Below are 19,880 nucleotides of genomic sequence, written 5' to 3' on the forward strand. Positions count from 1 at the left end.
GTCGACGTAGATATAAAGTGACGAAGGATCGCTCTGACATATGCATTAGTGCCAACACATATGCAAAGAGATGTTGCCCTTCCTTGCATCATTGTTGATATCGATATAGATGTAAAGTGGTGCTAGTTTGCATCTATGTCAAGTAGCCCTTTTGTCGTTTGACAATTGTGTTGGCATCGATATAGATGTAGAGCAACATTGTTCGGTATTTGCATCATCGTTTCACTTTTTGTCATCGCTTTCCTTTCCTCATTCATAAAAATAACATACAATCCCTAGCAATATCGTTGTTAGTCACCATCGAAAATGTAACTATGATGTTGAAGTGATATTTTTGCCCATTGTTTATGTGCTTTCGTTGATAAAACTAATAGTATTATGGTAAATGAAGTTAAATATTTCACTTTTATAACTATAAAAATTTTAATATAAATTTTTTAAATTTAATTATCGAGATATCAAAAAAATATGAACTATCAAATAATATGTAATTAGCATATAATATATTCATATCTTATATCAATGGCATTCAGATAGAAGATTTATACAATTGTCCGTGTTGTTTTCACATGCATATTATTCTCACATCAACATCAATTTGTCGTTTCCATGGATCACATTAGGAAATGGTACATTATCACGATTCCGTCTGGTCATTTTTTATGTCGTCGATGCTGGAGTTTAAGCATCGCATGTGCATGTTCTTCCAATAATACATACATGTGATTAGGAGCATAAATAAATGAAGTCTCAGTTCAGTTCGGCAAAAAGAAGAAGACAAGCAGACACCCATGACAAAGGAAATTAACATCGAGTTGGGCATGTGATTCATGTGACAAAGTGGAGAGACGTGCCGACGAGTCCACCATGATTCCTCTGCCGCAGCAGGATGCGGAGCTGAGCCCTTTGGCACTCCAAGTTGGACTCGCCCAGTGCCACTCGCCCTTCCTTCGCAGGCCTCTGCGTCCTCCCCACCTTGGGGAACTCCACGAACCCTTTGATCCCCCTCCTTATGTGTGGGTTCTCCACTTCCCTCCTCTGCTGACCATGTTGGCCGCTTTGACTTTGATCGCCGCCCTTGTTCTCCCCCTCTCGCTTGCCTTGCCCGGCTGCCGTCGTCGTCGTCGTCGTCGTAGTCGTCGTCATCTGCTGCAGCTTCTCCTCCATCACCAGCTTCGCCTCCAGGAGCTTAATCTGCACCCTCTCCTCCCTCCACAGTTCCGCGATCTGCAGCATCCGCCGCTCCTCCTCGATCTCCCTCGTCACCCGCTCCACCTCCTCCTGCCTGCTCGCCAGCTCCTCCTCCAACCGCCTGCCGAGCCCCTCCGCCGCCTCCCTCGCCCGGCGCTCCTCCGCCAGCTCCCGTGCCAGCGCCTTGCTCGTGGACTCCGCCTTGCACCGCATTCTGCGCTCCTGCTCCAGCTCGGCTTTCAGCTCCTCGATGCGAGCGTGTGCCAGCTCCAGCTCCAGCTCCACCTCCGACCGGGTTCCGTGGCAGTCCATCGAAAGGTTGCGTGGAAGAAGGAGAGCTTCAGATCCCGTCCAGTTATAGACTCGGTGATGTTGGGGACAATCATCGCAACAGATAAGATCGCTAGTGTGTGTGTGTGTTGTCTTGGGACTCACAGGTAAGCAAAGTAGCAATCCCCCTTTTGGAGCAAAGAGAGAGGAAGAAAAGAAGAGCACTTGGATGGAACATCCACCTGCCATCAACTTTAGTAGGTGGAGGAAGGGGAAGAGGTAGGGTTTATCGCATGTTCCCTCACTTTGCTCACAATGCCTTTCATTATGGCTGTCGTTGCGCATGCACTAATTTAGATGCAGTCCTAATCTCTAGCTTGCTAATTAAGATGGCTTGTAATTCTACTCAAGATTTGTTGGGTGTTGTGATACTATCTATTTGTTGAGGAATAGGATCGAAAGAAAAAGGAGAAAATAAATTCATACATTAATACTATAACATAAAAAGAAAACCCATATAAGAAGAAAGAGTTATCCTAACCCCAACTCTCAATGGCTATCTTAATAGTATAACTAGAGTTAAAATTTCTGAATATACCAATTTAATACTGATATGGGAATAAAGGTGTGATGTGGCTCATGTCTCACCAGCGTCATGTAACCAATATCTCAATTCTATATGATCCATACTACAACATTATATCGCTAACGCTTAAGTACTAAATGATTGACACCTTAACATCATATGACTGACATTTCTATCTCAAATGATAGATATTTTAATACTATATAGTCGATACATTATTATGACAAATATCTTATGATCACGTGGTTGACATCTTAGTGGCACATGTTTGATACCTCATCATAACATGATTAATACATGGTTGACACATGATCGATGCCTCAACACCAGGCCGAGTTGATGGAATATTATCTTATATCGAATTCTATGCATACAATTATGATTAAACCCGAGAGAAACAATCATTTTTTATAATTAGTATCGATCGTAAGAGTAACATACATAAGAGTCAAATCTTTCAAACTTATAATTAATTTAAATATTAAAGGAATATTATTGAGAATACCCCAATGCAGTTAAGTAGAATGAAAAAATAATTCCATTGGCTCTGAATTAATATCCATATCAAACAATTAACAAATATTATTTCAGAAAAAAACTGTATTTTGATTTTGGCAAGAGTGTGAACAGCGTGACATGACATTTATTAATATAGGAAAGTAGGTACGGAAAGAAGAATAAATTTACATAAGGTGGGTAACACCTGCAACACAAAGGGAAACATGAAATCGAGGAGTGTGAAGACTAATATTTCAACAGTACGTTTACATTGGAAGAAGTTTCGAGTGCTCTAATTATGCACACATACATCAGTGCTAGCTAGCTGGGGGCAAGTTTCTGCACTGTACTTCCAATGCGTTTGTGTGCATGTTATCATATGAAAATTTCTTTATGATTTGATTCTACGAGCACTTGTTAAAGATTGTGTAATTTTACTAGAGATGGATTGGCCTATCAAAGTGCCATGATGTGGATCTGGATTTGCCAGCACAAAAGCATGGTTATCTTGCTATTGATCGGCCTCCATCAATGGTCTTTTTTTTCTTTGAATGAGTCGGTAATATGAATGAATTAGAGTAAGATGATTTTGCTTTTAGAAGCTACACATATGAATGACTTCGACCCGAATAGACAAATAGGTAATGTATTTTCTTACGGTAAATGAGTTTGATATTATCATAGGGACGTTAATATATTCCTGTAAGAAAATTTAAGATCAAAAATGCTTTTATAAAGAAACACAAGGAAATTAATGCGAAACCAAAGTTGTCAAAAATTTCAGCAATGATTTCTCTTACTATTTTGGTATTTTTTGACTTTAAATGGTGTAGAAAATCCTTAAGACTTGAGAGAGAGATTGAGTCAAGGATCAAAACCTTATATTCTTCCATCAAGAATATTTATTATCACCAACTTCATAACGTTCAAGAATTAATTCAAATTTATAATATTTAAACCATAATAAATTTTTTTAATGATAATAAATAAAATATTTAATAATAATGATTAATAAATTGAAATATTTAAACTATAATAAATGAAGAAATTGATTATAATGAATGATGAACTTGAGAATAGTTATATTCTTCCACTTGGTCAATACATTTAGCTTAATAATTTAAATTAATCTTATCAAATAACTCTCTTAAGAAATAAATATATGAATCATAGCGATAAGTCATCTAAGAATGAATATTATCATTTATGTATCATGATGTATTTAGTTTCTTAAGAATTAATTTTAATGTGGTAATATTACTTAATGAATAAACCTTATGTTTATTCTTCGTCCAGTACAAATATATTTTCTCAAATTAATATGCATATGAATGAGAAAAATATCATAATATATAAGAGTTTCAATACAATTACAAAGTGAAACCAAGTCTTATTTTCTCTATATGATCCTTGAATTTTAGAGGTGGTATATATTTAGTCAAAGGATCAGTAATCATCAATTTAGTGCTAATATGGTTAATGACCACTTTTTTTTCTTTTACACATTCTCTTATGGTTAAATACTTAATGTCAATGTATTTATTTCGATTTTTTACTTTTATTATTTTTACCCATAAAGATAATAATTGAATTACGTAAAATTTTTTTAATGATATTGAAATACAATCTAGGATTCTAAGCACAGAAATGAAATCTTAAGCCATACACCATGTGAAATAGCTTCAAAACAAGAGACAAACTCAACTTCCATAGTAGAAAAGTAGCAGTTAAGTTCTGTTTTACAGTTCTCTAACAAATAACTCTACTAGTCATCATAAAATTATATCCTAATATTGATTTACGAGAATTAACACAACCGATGAGGTCTGCATTTGAGTAGTCAATCATATCTAAATTGTCTGTATGTCTATATATAAGTATGTAATCTTTGGTTTCTTGAAGATACTTTATCACTTTCTTTCACGGCTCTCCAATGGTCCATACTTGGATTACTCTAATATCGACCTAGCATCCCCATAGCAAATGTAATATGTACAGTCATGAGCATATATAAGGCTTCCTACGGTAGAAGTATATGTAATGTTTTTCATTGATTCCCTCTCAAGGTTATTCTTTGGGCATTAGTTTAAATTAAATCTATCACCTTTCATAATTTCACTACGAGAGTAATACTCGATAAATAATCCTTCATTTGAAATTTTTCTAAAAGTTTATTGATATATATTTCTTGTGATAGACCTAAAATGTCTCGAGGTTTATCTCTATGGATCTTAATGCCAATGACATATACTTCACCCATATCCGTCATATCAAAATTTTTAGAAATGAATTATTTTATCTTATGCAACAAACTCTTATAGTTGACTATAAGCCAAATTCAAATGAAGAAATCACTTGATTCATGAGATTTTTAATAAATTCAAATGAAGAAATCACTTCATGGAATTTAAAATACTATTGGCAAATGACTTGTTTTAAACTGTATATAGACTTTTTAAGCTTACAAACCAAGTGTTTACCAACACTAGAGGAGAAACCTTCAATTTGTTTTATATAAATCTCTTACTTTAGGTCTCTATTAAGAAATATCGTTTTCATATCTATTTGTTGCAACTCAAGGTTAAAATGAGTAACCAATGTTAAAATGATACGAAGAGAATCTTTCTCAGAAGAAAACGTCTCAATATAATCGATTCTATCTTTTTGAGTAAATCCCTTTGCAACAAGTCTTGCCTTGTATTTCTCAATGTTACATAATGAATCTTTTTTGGTCTTAAAACCTATTTACAACTAATAGCTTTTACTCTATTAGGCAACTCTACAAGATCCCAAACTCCTTTATAGAATTCATCTTCTCTTTCATGATATCGTGCCATAAATGTAAATTTGATTCTTTGCAACTTATGGTATGTGAAAAGGTTTCAGGATCATTTTCAGCTCCAATATTATAGTCATATTCTTATAGATATATAACATAATCACTAGGAATTGCTGATCTTTTATTTATAATAAATCTTCTTAATGTTATACTAATGTTTCCCTAAGGAACTTGTGGTTCAACTAGTTGTTCAGGAGCGTATTATAATTCCCGAATTGGTTGATCTATTAGAATACTATCAGCAACTTGTGGAATCTCAAGGATTGGTTGTTCAACACCTACTTGAGGAGTGCTATGAACTATAACCAATCTATCATTAGATGTAGAAGGTTGATATTCTATATGATCATGTGCAAAAACTATATTCCTAAATTATTCGCTCGCACTAATCATGTCATCCTCAAGAAACTTAGTGTTTCTTAATTCCACAATCCCAGTTGTGTGAGGTGGATAATAAAACATGTAACCTTTGAACTTTTCAGCATATGCAATAAAATACCCATTAATAGTCATCGAGTCCAGTTTCTTCTCTTGTGGATTATATATCATGACCTCATATGGATATCCTCAAATACGCATATGTCACAAACTTGATTTCCAACCTTTCTATAATTTAAATGATATTTTTAGGACAACCTTAGTTGGAACTTAGTTTAATATATACACACCCTTCTTTAATATTTTAGTCCATAAGAATTTAGGAAGATTAGAGTTACTAAGCATACTTTGTACTAGGAATAATGTATTTGGCAACAATCCCATGTTTTTGAAGAAACCTAACAAAAAGACTAGGTGCTTGTTCATTTTTAATATATCTACCATAATATTCTTCACTTTTATCTGATCTGATAATTTTAATTTGCTTACAACGTTGGTTCTCAACTTCAACCTTAAAGACTTTGAAGATATCCAATGTTTTATTTTTGTTATGAAGCAAATAGATATACATATCTCGTGAGTAATCATTTATAGAGGAGATGAAGAATTTATGATTATGTGCATCCATGTTTGAACAACATATATCAGTATGAATGATCTCTAATATGTCTGAACTTCTATTAGCACATTTCTTGGACTTATTGGTCTGATTTCCCTTAATATAATCCATACAAGTCTTAAAATCAATAAAATCAAGAGTAATAAGTATCTTATCATTAACTAATATCTTAATTCTCACTACGAAGATATGTTCTAATCTCCGATACCATAACATATAGGAGTCCTCGTTAATATTACACTTTTTAGTGCCAACGTGAACATGCATTGAACTATGAGTATCATCGTTTTGTAGGAAAATATAATAAAGACCATCAGACAAAATATCATTCACAACATATTCAGATTTATATAATAAACTAAATGATATGTCTTAAAAATTAAAAGAATATCTAAATGGTATGAGTTTGGAAATAAAAATTAAGTTTGGTAAGAAACTTGGTACATAAAAAGTCATTTCCAATTTTAAAATAAAACTATTACTTAAAGTTAAAATGTATGTTTCAATTGCCTCCACATGTGAGTCAATCTTATTACCTAATAAGATTCTTTGCTCATTTCCCACTAGCTTCCTTAGGTTTTACAAAGTCAATCTACTATGTGTTAATATTAACATTGACCATATTAGATTCATAACATATCAACGAGGTTGGTTTACCTTTCTTTTCAAGCTATTATTGAAATTTTGTGCATTCCTTCTTCATATGTCCCTTCTTTTTATAGAGGAAACACTTTGATTCTTTCTTGATATCTGCTCGACATGGCAATTTACCTCTTCCCTACTTATTACTTTTTTGATTGGCTTGATTTTTGTTAGTTTTATTCTTTCAGCTAGTGGTTATAACCAATGCACTCTCGCTCTATCTCTAGCATTTTTTCTTCTTGAACACACATGATTATTAATTTATTGATTGATCATTTATTTTTATGTGTATTGTATGAAATCTTAAAAGACCCATATTAACTTGGAAGGGTGTTTAGAATGTAGTGCACTAAGAAAGATTCTGTTATGTCAACCTCAAGTTTCTTAAGTTGAGCCGTAATATCTTACATTTGTATTATATGCTCACGCACACCCTTTATGTTGATGAGTATGAGGGATGAGAATTTTATTATTAGGGTACTTGCTAATGTCTTTTCCAAAGTAACAAATTGCTCGTCGATAGCTTATAACAAGTCTTAGACTTTTTTATGATAGTCAATAGAACCACGTATCAATTTAGTTATTTTAGTCTTGGTTAACATCATGCTGAGCCGATTGGATCACTTCCATCGCTCATATAATGTGACCTTAGATGGAGTGTTAGTATTAATGACTATAGGTGGTTCATCCTTCCTAATAATATAATCAATATCCATCCACCATAAATGGAGGGAAATCCTCTCCTATATCTTATAATTATCACCCTTGAGTTCGGAAATGCCACATCAGATATCAAAGAAATTAACAGTTTAAGAAATTACATAAAATCAAAAATGTTTATATCAAATTTAAGGCTTAATAGTCTAAATTATATATTTTACCCTAAAATATGCCAAAAAATGAATCTCATTATATAAAAAATTGTTTGTTGGCTAATTTTTTTAATTCAAATATATTCAAATATATTCCAATTCATAATCCCTCTAGATAAATTATGAAAATGATATTATATTTTATCCTGATTAATTATATGAATATAATAAAAGATCCTATGGGATAATAATTATTATATTAAATATAATTAGTCATAATATTATGTTTAATTTCTTATGTGATCCTCATTTTAACTTTATATATAATTTTAATTAATTAAGGATGCTATGGCTAATATCTAATTAATTAAGATTATATGAATTAGTAGACATTTTGAATATATAAAATTGACTTATAAGCATGAATTAAGATAACCAAATATTCATATAGAATATGAGCATTTTATCGATAATGAATGTTTTATTTCACTAAAAATACTGAAAATCTTATATCATCATTATTTTCAACACCAAATGTATCAAAATGTTTCGAAAGAGAAACTAAAATCAAGTCATATTCATGGTATACAAATGAAAATAATTTTCATATGAAGGTTTGAGGTTAATCATATGATACTAAATGTAAGAAAATTTAAAACGAAAAATGTGTTTCTGAACCACTATAACAGAAACACAAGAAATTAATGCGGAAACAAAAATTACATACCTCTAGCTATTATTATCGAGAATTTTAACAATGGTTTCTCTTAGTATTTTAGCACTTCTCAGCTTGAAACTTTTGTTGTAGATAGTGTATGAAATCCTTAAGACTTGAGAGAGAGATTGAGCCCAAGGACTAAAACCCTCATGTATATAGATATTCTCTCATCAAGAACATTTATTATCATCAACTTCGTAACATTCAAGAATTAATTCAAATTTATAATATTTAGACTATACTAAATTTTTTTTAATGATAATAAATAAAATATTTAATAATAATGGTTATATTCATAAATGAAAAACTAAAATATTTAGACTATAATAAATGAAAAAATTGATGATAATGAATGGTAAACTTAACGAGAATGGTTACATTTCTCACGTCACTTGTGAGACGACGAAATAGTTACAAGAGGAAGAGACAATGAGAGAGTGAGGACGTAGATGAGAAGGGAATCAAAATAACTCAAACTGTTGCCATTCCCAATATCCTCGTTAAGTTACAGTCCGTAGGAATAGATGTTACTGAACTTATGCAAATTTAGTGTCTCGGAAGACCAAGATTGATGATAAACCGTGACTCAAAGATGCTCCAAGGATCTCCTATGAGTGAGAGAGAGAGAGAGAGAGAGAGAGAGAGAGAGAGACTTATGCATATTTAGTGCATATTTGGTGTCGCGGGGGACAAGATTGATGATGAACAGTGACTTGAAGATGCTCCAAGGATCTTCTACGAGAGAGATAGATAGAGAGAGAGAGAGAGAGAGGGGTTGAATTGAAGACCATTCTCTCATATATTGGGTTCAATGGCCACAAAATTGCGTGCCCAAGTTGCGATGGACTTAAGAGGAACTGTGAACTTGTAGTCCTCCGTTGAATGGTGGTGGTATGATCATAGCCCAAAGGTGGCTCTTGGATGCTGCTTCAACTATACTGGTGAGATGACAAACTAGTCGGATGCTGTTTTAGAATTATTGGAATAAATTTATAATTAAACTTATTCTTACTTATCATGAATGACAAAGATTAGCATCATGAAAATAGTTCTTTTGTCATTTTATAATGATAGAGTCTGTGCATGTTGACTACTGGTAAAAGTCTCGTGCACTAGATTATTTTTTTGTTATTCATTTCAAATCGAAAGATGTGTTATGAGGATAGCTTTTCCCTATGCTTGGACTTGGAACTTTAGAACAGACATTTCACGAGGATAATTAATTATCTATCACCACCACCCCTGTCAACTATTCTATGAGATGCAAAGATGGAAGAACGAGGACAGTTATGTTCTTGCTTTGAACTTTATGGCAACCATAAAACAACATGATTGACATAAGTACCAAACAGATTCACCATGTCGACTATTATATGACATGCTAAGAAGATGCTTGGATAGGTTATAGTTAATGGCAATTAGCCAAGTTGTATGCATAAGATAACCTCAAGAGAGCTAATTATGTAAATTCATCTTTTCTAGCAATAATTTTAAATAGGTTAATGTTTTTATCTAATAAAATCATTTTATCCTTAATTTTTTTTTACATTATGTTATTATTTTGTTCATGCTCATAATCAAGATCTACATGATACATTTGATGATGATGATGATGATGATGATGATATAAGTTATGAGGAAAGATGATGATCATGAGCACAATGATGATAGTTGTGATAAAGCATGGATGATGGGAATGAGTATGATCCCAAATATCAGTGAAGTGGTGGAGGAGAACATGATACTAAAAATCAAGTGGAGAAGAATCTGAAGAACACATCAAAACTTAGACCAAAATATTATATAATAATAATAATAATAATCCCATAATAGAATAGTATTATAAACATGAAAACTTGAGTTGATGGGACCTTCAAACTTTACAGCCACTTGGGATGTAAGAAAGAACATGGCCATCTTGTGCAAAGTCTTTGATGTCCATTCTTCCTTATTCCTCCTTAGTTGGTTTTGTACAACCATCACTGAATATAATAAACTTGATTCTCCTTCTCACTCACAATTCATGCCATTTGGACATCACACACTTGTTTGGTGGCCAAATTCTCTCTCTCTCTCTCTCTCTCTCTCTCTCTCTCCCCTCAGTCACACTCAAAGTGTGTGATGAAGAGACCCTTCATCAATCGTACTCAACATGAAGCATCAAAGAATCAAAATTATGAATCGAGCAGTACAATCTCTTTTTCATCGCAACGTTTTTATTCTGTTCTTTTACCCCCTTTCATCAGTATCCGAATCCTTCAAAATTGGACTCTTCCCGTCCCACACACTTCCTCGACAGATCTCTAAAAACTCAAAAACAAAAAAGCAAAAACAAGGGGGAAATTTTGTTTTCTTATTCGTTCTTCTTCTGTCTCGCCTTTTTTTGTTTTTGTTTTTTTGCGTCTCCACCTGAACTCTTTAAATAAAGAAAACCAAGAAAATATAACAAAAACAGAAAAACAAAAACAAAAAAGTGAGAGAGGTAAAGCAGCCGCAACACGAGAAACGAGACCTCAACCGACTTTAATCGAAGGGAGTACGACGCGCGTGCGGTAGCTGCGGCGGAGGAGGTGGTGGTTGTGGTGGCCCTCGCCGTCCTTCTCCAGGAACCGCCCCACCGCCGCGGCGCTGGGCCCTAGCACGTCCCTCCGCCACGGCGCTGTCGTGTCCCCCTCACCCGCGACCTTGGCCGCCACCGCGGCGGTCGCGTCCACCCGACGCAGCGGCCACCCCGTCGCCGCCAACCGCTTGATCTTCCGCACCTGTTCCTCCGCCAGCCGCCGCGTGTTCGCCTTGATGGCCGACAGCGCTGCCTCATACGCTGCCGCCGTCCGCCCGCCACGTCCCGTGAAGTATCCCTGGAACTCCGGCACCCCGATGGCCTTCCCCAGCCCCCGGTGCCGTCCCGCCTCCCACTCCTCCGCGAAATAGTGCTCCAGCTCCTTTATCATCCCCTCCCCCACCATCTCGTCCACCCGCCGATCGAGGTGTTCCGCCAGCACCGTCGCGTCCACGTGCACCCACAGGAAACAGCACCGGTAGCGCAGCCCCTCCTCGGCCTCCTGCCGGGTCAACCTAATCCGATCCGGCGCCTCAGCCGGGCAGAAAGGGTCGCGCTTGGGATCGTACGGGTCCGATAGCAGCGCGTGGATGAAGGAGTTGGACCCGCCAGCCAGCACGGGTACCCGGCGGCGGGCGGAGATGTCGCCAATGGCTCTCCCCGCCAAGGCCCGGAACCCCGCCGGGGACAGCTCCCCCGCCGCCGGATCAAGCTCCCCGAGCAAATGGTGCGCCACGCCCCGCCGCTCAGCCTCGGGTATCTTGTTGGTCGTGATGTCGAGGCCCCGGTACACCTGAATCTTATCGGAGTTGACGACCTCGCCGGAGAACATGGCGGACAGGTCGATGGACAGCTTCGACTTCCCCGTGCCGGTGGCACCCATGATGACCACCACTCTCTCCTCCTCTCCCTTTCCCTGCTCATTCCTGTCATTTCCGCCACCGTATCCATATCCGCCAAACAGGTCGTGGGGGTGGAGACGGTGGTGCTTCTGCTGTTGTCGCGGCGCGACAGTCGTCATGACGCGCTGCCTCTTCGCAGTCGCCGGCCTCTGCAGGTAAGGGAGGAGTAGAGCTCTGCTGCCACTGCTGGATAGCAGAATTCTCATATAGGCAATACCACCAGCTCACAATGCTCCACCAAGCAGAAGAAAAGGAGGAGAAGCGATGCAAGAGTTGGCAGTGTCAGGTTCCAGTCAAGGACTGACACGAGAGGCGAGGTGGGGAAGGGATTAAGCTAATGATTTGATCCATTGTGCATGCTCTCTGCAGGCTGGGGACATCAAACCTGGTGCGGGCTTCCTATGCTCTGCTTCGATTCCTTTGCTTTGGACTCGCAGGGGCCATTTATATTGAGCAGGGCAGTGGTACAGGAGGACGACACCCATCCCTTTCATAGTTTAATCAGGCTGCAATCATTCCATTACACCACGCCTCCAGTTACTGTGCCCTCTTAAGGCATCACACATCTCTTCCAAGTCTTCTCCCCGTCCTGTTTAACTGCCCCTCGAAGCGGCGCACTTGGAAAGGAATAAAGACGAGCGGCAGCAGCCCAAGGAGGAGTAAGAAGAGGCGTAGTAGTGCCTTAGGATCGATGCCGCACAAGGGCTGTCTGTCCTTTAAGAGGAGCAGACGATGGACAGCACCGAAGCGACTGATAAGGATCGCCAACAAGTAGAGACCGGAGTGCTGAGACCATTTGGTCGAGCGAATCGGGTCGACGTGCATGTATCAACGCCTGTGCTCCTCTACATTGGCCCGGATTTTGTCGAACGGGTCGCGTGCCTGTGCTCCTCTCGAAGCTTGTCAATGGCAACCCCATGAAGGGATCGGTGCCTGCTTGCTTATCACGGCACGCGTGTGTGTGGCACAAACACCTGAGCCGATCCCTTTCGCCGTCCCCATCGAGGTTGACCTGCACGATGTGCCAGCCATCGAATCGCACGGGTCCGTGCGCCTCTGCACAGCGATTCCGACTCCACTTGCCTGCCGAGGCGGTCAGCATCACATGTGCTAAAGCGCAGCCGTGGCTCCATCGGGTTCCCCTCTCAGGGACGGACGGAGGAAGCAGCAGTAGCAGCAGCAGAAGCTGACCAATGTTGGGATCGCGACAAGGCATCAAGCAAAATGGATTCTTTCGGGAAGTCGCTGTTCGGGCTCACGCAATCGGATCCTTATCGGGTTTATATCCGAAGCATCGAGTATAAAGATGACATTTTTTTCCCCTCTTTGATAAAATATGCAAACAAGATATAAAGTTTTCCAGAATATGCAAAAGTCATATCTTTGCAAGTTTATGTCCCACATAGCACTATCAACCTTCGCCAAATATACGCCTTCTTTATCACCCGCCGATCCATTCATGTCTTAAACGAATAATCTTATCATAAATACTATTTTTTTTTATTTTATTTATACAGAATTCAATTATTCATGTTATCTGTTTCCTGCATCATATCGGTATCAAACTACTTCATATTACATGAAGAATCCGACGTCGACACTTATAAGGTCAGGAATCAAGGTCTCGCGGATCCTTCTAATGCACAAGTCACTATTTATCATCATCGACCTGAACATGAGGGTTTACAAGGAATTATTTATTTTCAATAAAAATATATGATTTTGCTCTTTCGCTATAATAGGAGGCTAACGAATAATATAAACCATTCACCAGACACTATAATTATGGAGGTATTATTAGGATGTTGTCTCATTAATGCTATAAGGTGAACTCATGAACGACTTAATGGAAAACAACACTAATAATCAATATTAATGAGGATGAGTCTCATTACTATCAAAATTGAATACTATCATTAAAAGCATGTTATGTGGTTCCATCAATATTGCATATAGTTAATGAAAAAGCAGAATATGGTTGAATAATTATGTATGTCACTGTTGATATTTAAGTTAACAACCATTGTGCTTCCTCGAATTCTTTATGCAATTCATGGCAACATAAATGAGAATCAAGCAAGATAACTTAATTTCATAGGGAATTCGATTGAGCTGATCAAGCTAACTTGCATCTTAGATTTGGATAAGCATGCAACCCTAATTGGCAATGCTTAGGTATTAAATTGAAGAGTCCATGACTATAAAATGCATAGTTGAGGTAAATCAAGTTTATCTTATGCATTAACAATATGAATGAAAGAAATAATAATGACAGGGACTGTCACACAACCCTCTTCAAATCTAACATATTAGTATCACAGCATTCATCATCAAGCATGTTGGTTGGCAACTAAAATAATGGCTACAGGCTAAGATGGCAACATAATACATACAAAAGAAAGAGTTCATTACAGGGATTATTTTTCTAGGGCTTCCACACAAGGATAGCTTTTTCATAGCTGTGATATGCGGGCCCTCACTTCATGCAGGACCTCACACAGCTCAGGCCAATGCATGCTTGCCCTTTGTCCCACTGGCCATCTTCTAGGGTTTCATTTCTTTATGCTGGGGTTAGGTTGGATCACATCACAACTTGGCATTGATAGCAGCAGCAAGTTGAAGTTATTCCTGCTTGGATACCCCTAAAAAAATGGCTACTTGTTTGGACTCAGCATGAGAGTGTGATAACTGTATTCTCTGAGAGGCCAGGAAGATGATGGAGATGTGGCCTTGTAACTCTTGGACGGGGCATCAAGCTTAGATCATGCTGCATCAGTAGTTGGTGAAGCTTGTACTTTCCAACAGCTTCAGAAGAATGTATCTGGAAGAACCATTTGTCCAGCGGCATCACAGATATGAATTCCTCTATCATCGCCTTCTGTTTGTTTACCTGTGTCTATGACATGCAATTAAGTATGATATCTCTGCAATGCACGCTTGAACTGCTGCAGACAAGAAGAATCTGTTTGCAATAATCTTAGCTTCGACAAGCGCTAATGGACATGGCTCGTCTAACCTAATCACGAATAGGACAGTAGTGCAGTTGATTGCATCGTAATGTATGTTATCTATCATGCAAGAATGCAGTTGTCTCGATGCATTAATTGTGATGAACTGATGATGTCTGCACTGAGAGTCGACGTTTTCGCACTCATTTCTCTTCTTTCTTCCATGGAGTGAACCCCAGGATTACCAGTAAGTTTTGAGTCAAAATATTTCGTGGTTTAAGAGTAAGATCGATCAAGTCGTTCTCATCTTTGCTTTCATTGTTGGTGGTCTGCAGTCTATCGTACATATAGTCGAAGAAAATGATTGCAAGAATAGTTAAGCCAATCTTGTGGGTCAACGTAACACCGTTCCAACACATCGAGGGGAAAAAGAAGCATATCCAGAATTGGATATGGGAATACTATATGCACACCTTACGAATCAAACTCAAGCTCTGATGTCATGCTCAGAGAATCGCATCAGCAAGAGACTAATCCTTAATCTACAGAGCTTTTCCTAACACCCTCGACACCAAGAGATCTAAACATCTGCACTTACCAAGATGATGTCCGGGCACAGAGAAAGGGGACGAAGAGAAGATGAGTCCGTCTTATTCCTCAAAAGCATTGCACCCTCGAGTCTCCTCTAACTAGAAAGAATGCCCGAGTGAAGGCAGAGAACAAGTCTCTTATACTGGTCTGCTACAAACAGTCAAAAAGGAAACATGAAGCATCGTGATTCGAAGGTCTCATGCTGTCATGCAGCTGAATTTAGGGTTTACAAAAGGGTTTGCGTAGATGACTGCTGTATATTCTGTGCGTTGGAGACGTCGAATTCCTTTTATCTTCATCATGTGACAAGATAGTTATTCCCCCTTGCATTGTCGTTGCCCAAATGCACTGCAGCAGTAGGAAGGCCACGAATCTACAGGAGCAGAGGGTTCTCCTCGAGGAACACATGGATTCCCTGGTGCCTCCATTTCTGGAGAACAAAGGAACCTGAGGGCGGTGGCTTCATTCTCCTCACGGCTGACGCCGGAACCCTTGAGATGGGCAATCAAGGGAGAGGGGGAGGTCAGCAAGATACCTCCTCTCTTTACGTTTTCTGCAAGTCTTATAGATACCTTGGCCACTATAACAACAGTACTAATGGCGGCTTTATCCTGTCAGTTCCATCCCGGGCTTCACTTGGGTAATCTATATATCATTCTATTAATTCCTATTAAGCCTTGGATTAGGTCTCATATTAATCATTTCTTCCATATCTTGTTTGTCCTCTCTCTCTCTCTCTCTCTCTCTCTCTCTCTCTCAGCCTCACATCTAAGTAGTACTCTCTTCCGGCACTTTCGACTTCTTCTACCTTTACCTTGCATCTATTTCACGTCTACAACACCTAAAAGTACAAGAAAATTAAGATAGAACTGTTGACGCCAAACAACATGTATAATGGAGGAGGAGAGAAGAAACACTTCAAATTGAGAATTTTTATGCTTTTATAAGAATTTTTATTTTTTAGTGCTTCTATTCTTTTCCTAACGATTTGTTAAAGTCTACAGTTCTCTAAAAAATTTCCAACTACATTTAGAAAAGACAAACACACATATATTTAATGTACAAGAGATGCAACCCAAAGCTTCACCTCTTTGGTCTTGCACAAAAAAATAAGACCAACTTTAATATTTCACAACCCAAAAAAAAAAAAGAAGAAAATTCTGATGATATTTATAATTGTTATTCTTCTTTATTTTTTAAAAAGGTAATTCCATAAAAAGTGATTTTGCAAAGAAAATTGCCTTTTTGTTTTTGCAAAGAAATTTGCCCATATATAAAACTGTCTTTATATTAATTAGTCGTCATTCACATACATAGCTTGAAATTGCATGCAGAATCTGTAATTAGACTACCAGCATCGAGAATGTGATGGATATGTACATATATAGTCTTGTCCGCTCTAAATCTGTGACAGTCGCATCTAATACTTACGAAGAGATGATTGATTTCATTACACCGATCGAAGCAGTGAGATCGGCTTATTATTTTGGCACAATAATGAATATAATGAAATGAACACAGACATCCTTTTGCTTGTGTCGATCCAACCCTCCTTAATCCGTTTCCTTCACAGTGTATGCGTCGGATGTTATCGTCCTCGGCAAGCCAAGACCAGGGAAGAGACGCTGTTCTCGATCAAACACAGCAACAAGCACCGTAAGCTTTCACAGGCGGAGCACGCAGTAAAGCTACCAAAGATTAGAGCATGGAGGATCATCCCACCTTGAGCCTGATCTGGGCGCGTGTCTTGCACCGTTGTTTGGGCCGGCGGGGCGGCTTCGACCCGGTCAGCCTCACGAAGTCTTCCTCGATCTCCTTCTGGCTGAGGGAGACTCTCAGCAACGCCTCCTCCTCCTCCTCCTCTGCCTCCTCCTCCTCCTCGTGTCTGCTGTCCCTGCTCCTCGGCCGGAGAACTCGCTCGGTGGGAGGCCTCTGCGGGAGTTTCCTCGAACACTTCTTCGGCCTCTTCTCTTCCTCGTCGGTCTCCTCTTCGCTGGGAGAGCATCGCTTGACGTGGCGTCTCCGGAGTGATGGAGGAGGAGGAGGAGGAGGAGGAGGAGGTGAAAGAGAAGGGACGTCGCCCATGGCGCTGGAGTTCGAAGGCTGGTGATCCACCGACGGGATCATCATCTCGTGTTCTCGGTGTCAGGACGTGGGGAGACATGAGAGCAAGAAGAAGACGAACCCAAATAGAGATCGATGGATTCACCGAATTCAATCTCTCCAAGGATTGAACAGATGCGATGTATGTGCTGCGGATTCGGGAACCTGGAAAGCTTCCTTATCGGGGTCGATCTCTTCGTACATGCTTTGTACCCACCTTCCTACCCGCGCTGTCTTTGGCGGAAGCACGGGGACCTTATCTGCCTCCACTGATCGAGAAGCACGTATGAAACGTTGTCGTGTTTCCTGGTTTCTTCGCTTCTCCCGCGCGCTCTCCTTTTGGGTTCCGGTGCCCTTCCTCCGCCCATTGCATCCTCATTTGAGCGAAAAGATTCACTGATCGATCGATTCGTATTCGCGCCGAGGAGAGATCGGGTCGTTTTCTGTGAGGATTTTGGTGTTCGATCTGTAGGAGAATAGGGAAGGGAATTAGGGTTTCTGTCCGGACGGTTTGGAAATTAGGGGAGAAGAGCAGGCGATGGCGAAAGAAAGATCGGGCGGCGGGGAAGACGGAAGCGCAGTGTCTCAAGACCCGATATCAAATCGGCCGCACCGACCCAAAGCTCTCTCAGGTAGGCCTTCGATTCTTTCTCTTCCCAATGTTCTCTTGTTATATTTTGGATTAGGGTTTCGTTCTTCTCCCATTGCAAATGCAACATAAATAGTGCGGTCTCGTAGATAGAATCATGAGAGTACAAAAAGGTGAATTCTTGCACAGACACACCTTTTGCATTCAAAGCTAGTAGGAAATGTGTTCTTCTTTAAGAAGAAGAAGAAGAAGAATATATATATATATATATATATATATATATATATATATATATATATATATATATATATATATATATATATATATATATATATATATATATATAATTTCAAACTCCTATTACAGGTTACGGTGGCATCCTCTGTCCAAATCTGGTTATATTTGGATCTTTTGACAAAGGAAGCAAAGTCAATGAGCACACCGATTGACTTCTCTAAATACATGTCTTCTTCAACTCACAACAAAGTTAGTAGAACAAAAATCTTACGAAGAGGGTTGAGGAGGAGCGGAAGGGGGGTTAACCCCTCCTTGTTCAAAACCATTATAATCCATTTGACATCAGATTCGATAAGTAGTTTATTTACACCGAGATGGAAGTATTTTACTAAGATATAGCTTTCGGAATGCAATTGAAGACGATGTTTTGGCTTCTTAGCTACCAAACTTGATTGTCTTTCACAATTGGAATTGGAATTGGAATCCTTTTGTTTACCTTCTTATTTGATGTTTGATAGGTATGAATTGACCTCTTGCATCAACAAAACATATCGAGTTTTGTCCATAAGTGCACTTCCTTTGATTGTAGGTTTAAGTATCGAACTCAGAGTTGGTACTTTTGAATGTCATGTATGGTCTCTTTGTTTCTATTTTTCTCGTACGGTGTCGTTATGATCCTATAAATATCTCTCATCATCATCTATCCCAGTAGCCTCTATCATACCACGAGGCATCGCCATTGTGTCTCGCCAATCGTTGAGCCCTCTCCATGCATCATCATTATCGACCTTAACAAAGGAGAAGGTGGTGGTTATAGTGGGGCTTCTCAGTCGTAGTGTAAACAACGGAGGAGAGTTGTACTCTGCCAGCCTAAGTGATGTGGAGAGTAGGTTGTTATTCTCATCGTCACCAACCTCTCATGATGTGTTTTGCTCCCATGAACAAGTGGCAACGAGGGACAGAACCATGTAATAGAAATAGGGTGAAAGTGATAGACGAAAGTGATGGAAAGCGACTGAGTGAACGTCAATGCATGGGCGTTCGATGCCTAGTGTGTGGAGATCGAGAGTGAGCAAACAACGATGGAACCCATGAAGAAGAAGAAGCATGTCACCATCCACCTTAGCCAGTTCATAGCCAATTGGGTGAAGGCATGCATGTCAAGACGATGGGTCCTTGCGACGGGATGGATCCAGTCATGACAAGATAAAAGATGAAAATAGAAGATATGAGATACCATATGGGAAAGATGAAAAAGACTAATTGGTGTTTTGTCTCTCATAAATTATTTAAAATTCCTATTTGGTGTTTTGTCTCTCATTTTCCTTAAACAGTATAACAATATTATTGCAATAAGGTTAAATTTAATAGGAGAGACTAATTGCTGACTGAACAAA

General features: G+C 38.8%; 3 protein-coding genes across 3 annotated transcripts; all 3 read right to left on the reverse strand.

The window, feature by feature from the left end:
• Positions 1-631: 631 nt before the first annotated feature.
• Positions 632-1,831, reverse strand: LOC103990083 (protein BRANCHLESS TRICHOME). Its single transcript, XM_009409114.3, has one exon. The coding sequence runs from the start codon at positions 1,804-1,806 to the stop codon at positions 829-831; it is 978 nt and encodes a 325-aa protein (XP_009407389.2). The 5' UTR covers positions 1,807-1,831; the 3' UTR covers positions 632-828.
• An 8,613-nt stretch (positions 1,832-10,444) lies between these two features.
• On the reverse strand, positions 10,445-12,803 carry LOC103994851 (adenylate isopentenyltransferase-like). The gene has a single exon (XM_009415297.3). The coding sequence runs from the start codon at positions 12,219-12,221 to the stop codon at positions 11,067-11,069; it is 1,155 nt and encodes a 384-aa protein (XP_009413572.2). The 5' UTR covers positions 12,222-12,803; the 3' UTR covers positions 10,445-11,066.
• A 4,464-nt stretch (positions 12,804-17,267) lies between these two features.
• Positions 17,268-17,684, reverse strand: LOC108953011 (uncharacterized). Its single transcript, XM_065136352.1, has one exon. The coding sequence runs from the start codon at positions 17,682-17,684 to the stop codon at positions 17,268-17,270; it is 417 nt and encodes a 138-aa protein (XP_064992424.1).
• Between the last annotated feature and the right edge of the window lie 2,196 nt (positions 17,685-19,880).

This window comes from Musa acuminata, chromosome BXJ3-1, assembly GCF_036884655.1.
Source record: "Musa acuminata AAA Group cultivar baxijiao chromosome BXJ3-1, Cavendish_Baxijiao_AAA, whole genome shotgun sequence".
NCBI classification, from domain to species: Eukaryota; Viridiplantae; Streptophyta; class Magnoliopsida; order Zingiberales; family Musaceae; genus Musa; species Musa acuminata.